At 39.0% G+C, this 12,450-nt stretch overlaps 1 protein-coding gene across 9 annotated transcripts in view; it reads right to left on the bottom strand.

Moving 5' to 3' along the window:
* Positions 1-2,788: 2,788 nt before the first annotated feature.
* Cfap20dc (CFAP20 domain containing) overlaps positions 2,789-12,450 on the bottom strand; it is a 205,875-nt gene continuing 196,213 nt past the window's right edge. For 8 of the 9 annotated variants that reach the window (XM_074044080.1, XM_074044082.1, XM_074044079.1 and 5 more), the window contains one exon: positions 2,789-3,335. In XM_074044080.1, the coding sequence (XP_073900181.1) occupies positions 3,223-3,335 (113 nt within the window). In that variant the 3' untranslated portion in view covers positions 2,789-3,222. The remainder of the gene's footprint in view (positions 3,336-12,450) is intronic. The other variant, XM_074044084.1, reaches the window with a different exon arrangement.

Below are 12,450 nucleotides of genomic sequence, written 5' to 3' on the forward strand. Positions count from 1 at the left end.
CCAGCTGCCACTCCTAGTCCCCTTGCCCCCATGGAAGCCTACCCCAGTCACATCTTGCCTATGCCTTCAACTAGCAGGAAAATTGCACCCATTTCATTCCTAGGGCAGGGGTAGGTAAGGAAAGGATGACCAATGGAAGGTATGTGAGGCCTTGTCACCTGCCCAGCACCTGTATCACAAAGACACAGATTCCTTTACACTCCTCCAGCTTTGTTTCTGCTCCAGTCCCGGTTCTCACCAGGCATTACAAGGACCTGGGTAAAGGGGGAGCTGCTGAGTCAGGGTCTCTAATGGAGCTTGCATTCAGCATGTGAGTGAGGCCACGGAAACCCCACCTCCATCCCATCTTACCTCCCAGGGTGAGGTTTTCAGGGGTTCTTTAGGGCAGCAGATTAAAATCTTGCTACAGTTGAGAAAGTGACAAAAAGCTTCCATGCTATACATAGTTCTTTCTCCTTTTATTTTGAAGAAGAAAAATACAGAAAGATGTATCAGATTTGTATAAATGACAATATGACAGCATGTGGTAAGTTTGCTTTATGACTTAGGAAGCAAAATTTGTGACTCTGTACATATGTATGTATGTATAAATGTATGTATGTATGTATATCTCAAAACAGCAATGGGACTGTTTATATTGTTTAATAAATATTATTTTTTCTTAAAAAATAAATAGGAAACTAATACTATGGATTCTTCCCCATAGGCACACATGTCATTAGGTGAAAATTCTATCCTCCCCTCATATTGGATGCAATCTATAGTGGGGTTCTCAACTCTGACTGCACATTAGAATGGCTGGAGCAAGTTTTAAAGATTCCCGAAGTCCACACCGTGCCTGAGACCAATCAAATCAGTCCCAGTGGATGCAGAATCTAGGTGTCAGTTCCCAGGAGATTCTCATATGCAGCAAAGTCTGATAGCCAGTGAACAAGTATGGTTCAGTCAAGGCATTTCCAATTAGACTGACTGCACCATCTTGGTTTAAAAGTGGCAGTGTAAAGCACATCTATTTGTTTTTCAATTCTTTTATAGAAAACTATTCAACACAAAGTTATCCATTAAAAAAAGGCAAATAAAATGTAAAAAGTGGAGAAGACCTTGGGGGTAGCCACCTCTGGAATATCTGCTCAGCTCAAAAGGAATTCCTTGTCTGCTTTTGTCCCTCATCCATAGAAGGGGATCATGGGGGCCATTGGATAAACTGGGTCAATTGAAATCCCAACTCTAGGATTTAATTGAGATTGAAAGTTAATATTACTGTGTGGTTTGGATGTGTAGGCTGTGGAGTGGGTGAGTATTCTGGCAGGAGGACTGAGTAGTCAAGAATGTTTATTGAGAAAGGGAGAGAGAAGCGATAATAAGATCAGAGGTGAGCGGCAGAGACATATCTAGACTCTCAGGATAGACAATAGAATGCCTGGTATCCCTCTGAATATTGTTAACAGAACCCTTTTCTTATTCAGGGCCTCTCTCACCTCCATTCCACATGGTCCTTGGGATAATCATCAGTTTTTTGCTATTTTGTAGATACCAGAGGGAGAAAAAGGTGGCATAGTCACTTTGGTGACCACCGATTGTCAGAAGAAACTTGCTGACACAAGCATCCCTGGAGCTTTCCTGACTGTTGGGTCTCCTGAAGCCTTGTTGCTCAGCCAGTCTTTGAATTCTAGGATGAAGGATGTCTGTATTGTCCTTGGGGGTCCCATCTCAAATCCATTTGGCAGCCTGTTAGCCTACTGTTTGGGGGATTCATAAGACACTCTTGCATCCTTAACACCTTTTTCCCTTCATATAGCTCAGGATATTTTGGATATTTATGAGTCTTAACTAATATATACTTTTACTTGGCTCCCTTGTTCATGTGGATGGTCCTGAGACTATTTAAAGCAGGAACAAGGCCTTTTTAACCCCTGACCTAGTATTCAAGGTCACAATCAAGATAATCCCAACTCTTTTTATCATTCTACATGCTTTGTGAAGCCTCATTTATTCATTTTCATTTTGTAAGTATCTTGGAGAGAAATTCATAACAAAGCTATACTTTGAGAACAATAGGATTAAAAGCTTATCGAATACAAACGGTGGTTCTAAATAATGTATGGTCTTTTGAACAGGAGCCCAAATCTACTCATGAAGAAAAGAACTATTTCCTCTATAAAGCAACATTAAATGAAATTACAGTACTACCATCAAATCCAACTGTACACCATCAATTTTTCATTTCCAACGGTACTCTTCTTTATTAAAAATCTTTATTAAATAACAAAATAAGCCAGCTAATCTAATAAGTACTTCCTTGAGCTCAGTATTAATGTATTTGGCACACGATTCAAGGCCGCCTATCCAAATGCAGTAACACATGGCTTTTGCCTTGTGATGCAGCAAGCAGAGTTGCACTGACATAACTTTAAAGTCCAAAGAAAGCCTCCCAGGCTTCTCCAGACCCAAGTCCCAGAAGCGCCGAGGTATGGCGGGTGTTCAAACGGTGATTTCTCATTAACTCTGGATCTGTGGAGCCGGGTTGTTAGAATTTAAAGATAATTGGTAAAAGATTAAAAAGAGAAAAATGAAAGCACGATGCTAAGCAGCTTAAGTGATTAACAATGGTGTGATCTCTGTTAAACTCTGGATGAACTAATAGGAAATGAAATGAAATAGTGGGGCCAGTGCCAATAATATGTGATCGTAAAGTCAACCCAGTTCATGTTCCTTTTCTGAAAGTCCATTTCCTATGGATAGTCTGGTAAAGGCAGTGGGGTGAATAAAATGAAGCTGTTTAAAGGTATTCTTTTGGCCATCATACTTTATTTTTAATAAAAATGTCATAAAATTAAAGGTACCACACATCTTTTAAATAAGAATACATTTTCTGTAGTATATCAAGCCATCATTTACAGATTAACACTGCAAAAAATCTGAGCAAGCAACTCTTAATTTGTTTACATAAAATATATGAAATAAAATTTATGAGATGAGAATGAACAAACAAGAACCAATTCAAAGTCCTAAAAAAATTGTCTCTATTAATTCCTTCACAACTTCAAAAATCACACACATTTACAGAAAGAATGTAGGCATTTTAACACTGGACATCATTTACAAAATGAATTCATTTCTCTCCATTCCTTTTGATTCCTTGGATCTGACCAAGGTCCAAGGGGTTGTGGTGCCTCCTCAAGACTTGGAGCTGGTGGCCACTCTGAGCCCTGGAAGGAGGGGTCATACCAATTCGTAGTATTTCCCAGTCTGGGGATCAAAGTAACAGTTCAGACATGGGTCATACAACAGAGTCAGCACTTCCTCATCCTCTTCTACACTCAGGTCTTCTTCACCTGTGGGGGAAGGGGAACCACGGACACATTAGCTACAGGTCTGATCCAGATTCATAAACTGTCTACAACAAGGGTGATGAAAGAGGGATCACCATCGCTCCTGGGGGACCTTCTTTATCAGGTGAGTGTTAGGCTGGGAAGGAGGAACACCATGGAAGTGATGAGACTCCACACAGGCAGTGTAAGATTGAGAAGAAATACCAGTTATCCAAAGGGCCAGTTTCACAATAATAGACAAGGAAAACAGTGTGCCTATGAAAGAAGTAAGGGACAGGGTCAAATGACTAAACAGTTATATTCATTAGAATTAGGGAATCTTGGGAAGGATTCAAAACTTTTATCATAGTTCTAAGCTTGTACATGGTCAGAGCCATACCAAATTAAAAAAAAAAACAACAAATTCAATGACAAAATTAAAATACCAGTCCCCACTCATGAATTCTAAAAAGGCTACCAAACAGATATGAATTAAAATAATGTCATTTGCAAACAGAAGACATATAAAGCAGAGACCACAGACAGAAAATAGCATGTCAGGTGACCTGTACTTTTACTAGCAGGAAGGGCTAAGTTTACTGGGGTGCAAACACGGCCTGGTTCCCTGTGATGCTGATTCAGACGCCTTGGATGAAGAGAATACCCGAGGCCTAAGTCATTAACAGTTTTCAATAAATGCCATAAAGTTCAAAACAATATTTTAGGGCTGGGGATGTAGCTCAGTGGTGGTGCTTTCCTAGGATGTGCAAGGCTCTAGGTTCTGCCCCCAGCACTGGAAAAAAAAAGTTTTACAAGGATGCTTTCTGGGCACCTTGATGTGCTCAGTGTTGTGCTAAGCATGTTGGTATTTGGGAATGAGTCCTTCTGAGTCCTTTAGAAAGTCTGTGTAGTAGGACTCCAGATGCTCAGGTCTTGATCTTCAGGCAAGAGAAGAGCAGAACAGGTTCAGGGAAAAGGGGGTGATTAGGATGACTCTTGCTTCTTCATTTGCACAGGCTATTAAGGACCAAAGGAAACCAAGCCTATAGAGTGTGAGCTCAAGCATTGACTTCTGGAGGGCTTGGGCAGTGGGCATGGAACAGGGCTCTGCAAATAACATTGACTCAATGAAATCTGTTTTTCTTTTTTTTTTTTTTTAATAGTGAAACTAAACTTTTATTTTTTTTTTTTTTTCATTTTTCTTTTATTATTCATATGTGCATACAAGGATTGGTTCATTTCTCCCCACTGCCCCCACCCCCTGCCTTACCACCCACTCCGCCCCCTCCCTCTCCCCCCCCAATACCCAGCAGAAACTATTTTGCCCTTATTTCTAATCTTGTTGTAGAGAGAGTATAAGCAATAATAGGAAGGAACAAGGGTTTTTGCTGGTTGAGATAAGGATAGCTATACAGGGCATTGACTCACATTGATTTCCTGTGTGTGGGTGTTACCTTCTAGGTTAATTCTTTTTGATCTAACCTTTTCTCTAGTACCTGTTCCCCTTTTCCTATTGGCCTCAGTTGCTTTAAGGTATCTGCTTTAGTTTCTCTGCGTTAAGGGCAACAGATACTAGCTAGTTTTTTAGGTGTCTTACCTATCCTCACACCTCCCTTGTGTGCTCTCGCTTTTGTCATGTGCTCATAGTCCAATCCCCTTGTTGTGTTTGCCCTTGATCTAATGTCCACATATGAGGGAGAACATACGATTTTTGGTTTTTTGAGCCAGGCTAACCTCACTCAGAATGATGTTCTCCAATTCCATCCATTTACCAGCGAATGATAACATTTCGTTCTTCTTCATGGCTGCATAAAATTCCATTGTGTATAGATACCACATTTTCTTAATCCATTTGTCAGTGGTGGGGCATCTTGGCTGTTTCCATAACTTGGCTATTGTGAATAGTGCCGCAATAAACATGGATGTGCAGGTGCCTCTGGAGTAACAGTCTTTTGGGTATATCCCCAAGAGTGGTATTGCTGGATCAAATGGTAGATCGATGTCCAGCTTTTTAAGTAGCCTCCAAATTTTTTTCCAGAGTGGTTGTACTAGTCTACATTCCCACCAACAGTGTAAGAGGGTTCCTTTTTCCCCGCATCCTCGCCAACACCTGTTGTTGGTGGTGTTGCTGATGATGGCTATTCTAACAGGGGTGAGGTGGAATCTTAGCGTGGTTTTAATTTGCATTTCCTTTATTGCTAGAGATGGTGAGCATTTTTTCATGTGTTTTCTGGCCATTTGAATTTCTTCTTTTGAGAAAGTTCTGTTTAGTTCACGTGCCCATTTCTTTATTGGTTCATTAGTTTTGGGAGAATTTAGTTTTTTAAGTTCCCTGTATATTCTGGTTATCAGTCCTTTGTCTGATGTATAGTTGGCAAATATTTTCTCCCACTCTGTGGGTGTTCTCTTCAGTTTAGAGACCATTTCTTTTGATGAACAGAAGCTTTTTAGTTTTATGAGGTCCCATTTATCTATGCTATCTCTTAGTTGCTGTGCTGCTGGGGTTTCATTGAGAAAGTTCTTACCTATACCTACTAACTCCAGAGTATTTCCTACTCTTTCTTGTATCAACTTAAGAGTTTGGGGTCTGATATTAAGATCCTTGATCCATTTTGAGTTAATCTTGGTATAGGGTGATATACATGGATCTAGTTTCAGTTTTTTGCAGACTGCTAACCAGTTTTCCCAGCAGTTTTTGTTGAAGAGGCTGCTATTTCTCCATCGTATATTTTTAGCTCCTTTGTCAAAGATAAGTTGCTTATAGTTGTGTGGCTTCATATCTGGATCTTCTATTCTGTTCCACTGGTCTTCATGTCTGTTTTTGTGCCAGTACCATGCTGTTTTTATTACTATTGCTTTGTAATATAGTTTGAAGTCAGGTATTGTGATACCTCCTGCATAGTTCTTTTGACTGAGTATTGCCTTGGCTATTCGTGGCCTCTTGTGTTTCCATATAAATTTAACAGTAGATTTTTCAATCTCTTTAGTGAATGTCATTGGAATTTTGATGGGAATTGCATTAAACATGTAGATTACTTTGGGGAGTATCGACATTTTTACTATGTTGATTCTACCAATCCATGAGCATGGGAGATCTCTCCACTTTCTATAGTCTTCCTCAATCTCTTTCTTCAGAAGTGTATAGTTTTCCTTGTAGAGGTCTTTCACATCTTTTGTTAGGTTTACACCTAGGTATTTGATTTTTTTTGAGGGTATTGTAAATGGAATTGTTTTCATATATTCTTTTTCAGTTTGTTCATTATTAGTGTATAGAAATGCTAATGATTTTTCTATGTTGATTTTATATCCTGTTTCTTGAAGGTGTAAATAAAAACTTACAGTCTAGCCAGGTTGGTCACACAACTGTCATCCTAGTACTTAGGAGGCTGAGGCAAGAGGACCATGTGTTTGAGGCCAGCCTGGACTATATAGCAAGGTCCTGTCTCCAAACAAACAAACAAACACAGCCTACAATCTAAAATGTCACTGCCCATAGTAAGGGAGAGGTGAGTGCGGTGCTTACAGTCCCTAGAAACTGGAGTTATAGAGGAATGGTTATGCATGCCTGGCTTGCTACTGTTTCCGTTGGTAGAGCTCTTGATGGTTTAGAAAGCACTTGCTCACGCAGTATCTCATTAGACACTCGTAAGCCTGTGGAACAGGCAGGGATTATCACACCCATTTTACAGATGAGGGAGCCAGGGTCTGAAAGTGAAATAATTCATTTGGGGTGCCTGGTGAGTCAGAAGCAGTGTTGGGGACAAACTTGAGTTTCCAGATTCAAATTTAGTGTTCTTTCTAGTATACCCTTATAAAAAAATTGAGAGGCTATTAATCCGAGCTGGCTCTGTGTTTCAAGTTCCTACATACTAAACAAACTGAAGCCCAGCTCAAGCATAAATTTATAGTGAAACAAAACTTAAGCTTAGTCAACTAGAAATTGCCAAACTAACCTCTAACTAGGGACTTCACTTTAACCAATCACATATATTTTCTTGACTTAGATTTCAAAAACACCTTATAAAAGTTTCCCTTTTAGTTGAGCCCAATCATTTGCAGTCTGGTTTTGACTGATTCAGGAATTGTTTGCTCAAATAAGCTCTTTAAAATACTAATGTACCTGGATTTATCTTTTGACACCATGCTTGATGTTTTTGTGAAGGGGGTGGTATAACACATTTAATTGGGAGCTATTATATTAAAGAAATTTAACCATGGGAAAGAAAAAAAGTAAAGGTATCTTACATATTCAATTATCAGATTGACCTCCTTTGGGTCACTTTTGCACATCAAAGGAGAATATGCATATCTGTTGCTTTCAGTCTATCATTCCTTTAGCATTTGGGCTATTTTGGAGAACCAAACAAAATCAGCTCATCAATAAGTTTACTGTATGCCTGCTATGTGATTGAGTTGGACCGTCTATCTGTGGAGGTGACTTTCACCCATGAAATAAAAGCAGCCCCTAGAGGCTAACAAGGAGTTAAACTGGGAGTTGCTACTGGAGAGGGGCTGAAAGCACCCACAGGTTTCGGATTCTGGCATATCTGGAGATGGATGGGAGCTCTGCTGCTTACTCTGGAATGACTGCAGACCAGCTGCAGGTTAATTCACCTCAGTGGACCTTGGTTCCTTGTTTATAAACCGGTAATAGCAATGCTTATTTTATAGGGCTTTGTATACGTTTAAATTGGACCTGGTAATATGCACAGCACAGTATACAGTACTGGTTCAAGAAATGATAGTTACTGTAACTATAAAGGCTAGTGATGATAATAATCATGAATGGTAAGCTACAACTTTCTTAGTAATTCAGAAAAGAAGTATTGATATGGCTTAAAGTATGAAGGAAAGGCTTTGTAGAAGCAGGCAAGTATGACATTTAGATAATGGAGCCAGGCAGATTTGGGTCCAAATCCCATTTCTACCATCTTGATGTTGTAGGACAGGACAGTAGGAAAATTGACTGCTCTGAGCCTCCATTTCCTGTATGTAAGTCAGGATACTAACAATACCTGTCATAGTTCTGATGGGGACTAAATAAGTTACCATATGGCACACAGGGAGGACTCAGTAAATGTTAGGATAATCATTATAGAAAACAGGGTATCTAAGGTAAGCACAAGAGGGGTATGCTTAAGTATACATTATTTCTTACCCCAAACTATGTGTTTGAATTTTTACTACAAAAAGAAAAAATATAGGAGATTTGAATGAAATGAAATATATTCACAACTAGTTTTATATAGAACACTATGATGAATTCATCTTGAATAAAAACAGTCTTTTGACCAAAGATGATATATGTTCCAAAAAGTAAAGCTATTTTTCCATCAGGCATAATGTTAAAATCATGTATCACTGAGGTAAATGAGTGTGAGTCACTCTCTCAAATCTGATGCTTGGTTTCCTGTCTTTACTCCAGGAGCACACTGGGCAAAGTGACCTCCAGCATGTAAGAATGATGTACTTGTATGTAATTGTGTAGTGGATTCTGTGCCTGTACTTTGCAAAAAGATAAATAAAAATTTAAGCTGGTGCTATTAAATTAGGTAAGTCACTATATTTTACAACCAGTCAGGAATCTTTAAAGATGAAAATCATTCTAAACGGGGGTCTTCACCACCCAACTGCAGTGGATCCATTTCATTAGTACAGGTTTTGCTACACAATACATACAAACTGGAGCAATAACAGCTGTATAAATGCATCCGCTCCAATGCATGTCACTTTAGAACTGGCTCCTTATGCATTATAACCATGTGGATTCAGCTAAGTTCTGTGGGCTTTAGTACCAAAGATTTAAATGGATGAGTTTTAAAACTACCAACAATGGCATTTGTACAAAAATTGGGTGAGATTATGTGTAATTTTACATTGAAATAAGTACTTCAAACTTACATAAAAGGTTTTGTTTTCATTGTAACTTAATTTTCAAAGCCTCTAACTTACATCATTTCACCACTGTAATCCCTATATAATGAAATTATAATATCATTAAGCAATTTCCACTATGATGTCAAGCATTGGGAAATGTTTTGAAAGGCAATTATCCTGCATGGGTATGGGGTAATTTTCAATTACATTCTTGGATAGTGCAGAGTTTGTTTTAGCTCAAAATGCTAAATTGCTCTATTTAAAGACCGGCTACAGAAACTCTAAAAGGACAAATTAACAAATAAAACCATTTTCTGCTACTAGGCTAAGAGCATCTGGACAGGGGTCCAAATTACATTTTTACTCTTCTCCACATCATAAAGCCATTTCTAGTGAAATAAAATTACCTTTCAGATAATAATCTATTTACAAACTTTCAGCCTCATCCTCTTTGAAACTGGCTAACAGCAATAACAGAGAAAAAACCAACAGAGCCAGACCAAATGCAGCAATATTGGCTGTCCTCCCCTCAGATCAGTTCGGGTAAATAACCCCTTGGTTCACTTTTGAGAGCCAATTAACAGAAATGCTTAATTATCTATATTTAATACATTTTTACTGAGGATAATAGAAAGCCTATACATGCAAACTAAGTCTTCAAGCTTGAAAATAAATGACGTGGCACGAGTTTATCAGATTTAAAATCTCTGAATCAAGATACTGTAACTTGATTTTCAATTTTCTGATGCTGCTATCTAGAATTTTTTCAAAAGCTAATGCATTTTCTCTCCTATAGATCGAGACCTGATTGACTGTATTTTTATGTGCATATTAATACACCATTGTTTAAACAATTCACTAGTGAGGGCTCACCATATGGAGCTGTCAGCCTGAACATCAATAAAGATGACATTTAAGATAAGATTCTGCTGAGTATCAGGTGCCTGAATATTTTTCTATCAACATCCTTCATAGGAGGGCAAAATTAACCTATGCAAAAATCTGGAAAGTCTATTGGTAAGTACTGAATTTTGGTCTCCAGCAAACACATGCCTAAAAGACCAACAGTGGAATAGAAATGATAGAAAGATATATTCTTCTATTAGAAAGCTATATTGTTTTTGGAAGGCAAATAACATGTCGTGATTACAGTTCAAGTACCATTGGGAAATAAGTACCTTTTGTAAAAACTAGTGGCTAGCTTTTATTTGGAAGATGTCATTTTAAGAGTCATGTTGAAGGATTTAGATGGTTAGTTAGGTGTTATTGCAATTTCATTTTCTCCAGGTAGTCTCAACTTATAAATATGCAGTGATTCAAATGTGTGCTTATAAGTGTGTGTTTACAACTCTGAACACCTTTTGTCATATATGAAGGAAGGTTTCTAGCCAAGCTACTGGGCTCAAAGTCCACAGTGTCTTAAGAACTTTATTTTAGGCAAGATATTCACATTGAGCTAAGGGAAAGCATCTCAATTTTATCAGGGGAAGCTGGACTGGCATCTTGGTCCAGAACTGCTTCTGGATTGCATATGGTACCTGTAGGTGGGGGTGGGTTTTAGAATAAGAAAGAGCCTCAGACACCAGCAATGTTTACATTTCTATTGGAGAGTTCACTACTGGCCCCTGAAAAGAAGGCATCTCTCCATACTAGTGAGCATGTTGACTTCCCTAACTCTGATCATTTCCCTGCAAGAAAACAGCCCGTGGGTCCTTGATGGTTATTTAGGAGAAAATATCTTTCTGCCCCAAGCTCACAGAGGACAAAAGACAACTGGTTGCTTCACAGGGGAAGGGGCAGGGCTCTTCATTCAAGAATGTCATAAAGACTGAATCACTGTGAATTAAGTGGAGCATGGTAGGGGTCTAAGTAGAGTGCTTAGGAGAGTAGTGCTTAATACAGAAAGCTTCAAAAAAGAGGGCTTCCTACATTAAAAAAATTGCAGAGGATGTTTCAGTTGTGTGGTTCTTACTGATCCAAGAATTCTGTGGTCACATTGCAGCATGGGAGGCAAGGGTGTCCCTGTCTGTCAGACAGAACGATGTGGCAGCATTCTTCACACTCAAAAAGGGTCTGTGACATAGGCTGGCTCCCTCACCTCACTGTAACATGGGGACATAACATTGCTCCATGCTGGGAAGTGTTGGGAAAGGCCATCATGGGGTAAGGTACAGAAAAACTCTATTCAGTGCTGGCCTCACAGCAGTGCTTCATTACTGCTAGTTTTTATTATTATTTTTACATCACATTATTGTTCTTTTCTTGTGCGGGAATGGTCTGCTTTGCATCTTTTTTGTTTGTTTGCTTCTGGCAACAGGCTCTTGCTATGTAGCCTAGGCTGGCCTCGAACTCTCAATCCTCCTGCCTTAGCCTCCTGAGTGCTGGGATTATAGATGTGCACCACCACACCTGGCTGTTTTGCATCTTAAATTAATCTTCAAGGTACAAAGATAATCTAAGTAATAGCTCAATCATTCTCCTGTCTCCCAAAGGTCAAAGACTCATTCATTCATCAATTATTTATAGAGCCTTTAACTATGTCGTGGACACCACTTTAGGCATTGGGGACTACAGATGTTTAGTGAAGCCTAACTTTTAGTTTCAGTATTAGGTAAATGCTAAGTAATTATGTGGCTGTAAGCAGGACCATGAAAAGGACCTCTTTGTTGGAGTACAGCAGGCAGATACCCCTCTCTCTGGCTAGCTGTGAGGACTCATGAGACCTCCGTAAATTCTTTACTGGTAATTTGGAGATTACATCTAAAAGGTAAACATCTGCTGTCTACTTACATCTCCTGGGAGACTAATCACCATTCATAAAGGAATATTCTGTGCAGCACTTCCATAAAGAAGGTACAAGTAGCTTGTTTATATGAGACTCTGGCAACTCCAAAAAACCTTCAGAATGCCTTTCTTACTCAAAATCTATGTGAACTGCAGAGAGGTCTATAGGCTGAAGAGACAGGTCATTATTATTCCATTTTGGAGCTGATAGGCATGAATAATTTAAGGGTGTATCTGTATAGGAACAAATGTCAAAAGCAAATTGACAACTATTCTTCAAGCAAAGTACGGTTCATTTTCAAAAGGTCAGCTGGGTAGTTTTCTTGAGTAAGTTCTGAAATCTTCACTTTCCATTTTTATATTTCGCACAAGCTCCAGGAAAACACATTTTTAGTAAGTGTTAAGGGCACCCATGCTCATGGTAATTGATATTCAGCAAGTATGTTACAGCCCAGGAGGAACTGTGAAGAGGGCTGTT

This window comes from Castor canadensis, chromosome 10 (assembly GCF_047511655.1).
Source record: "Castor canadensis chromosome 10, mCasCan1.hap1v2, whole genome shotgun sequence".
Lineage (NCBI taxonomy): Eukaryota > Metazoa > Chordata > Mammalia > Rodentia > Castoridae > Castor > Castor canadensis.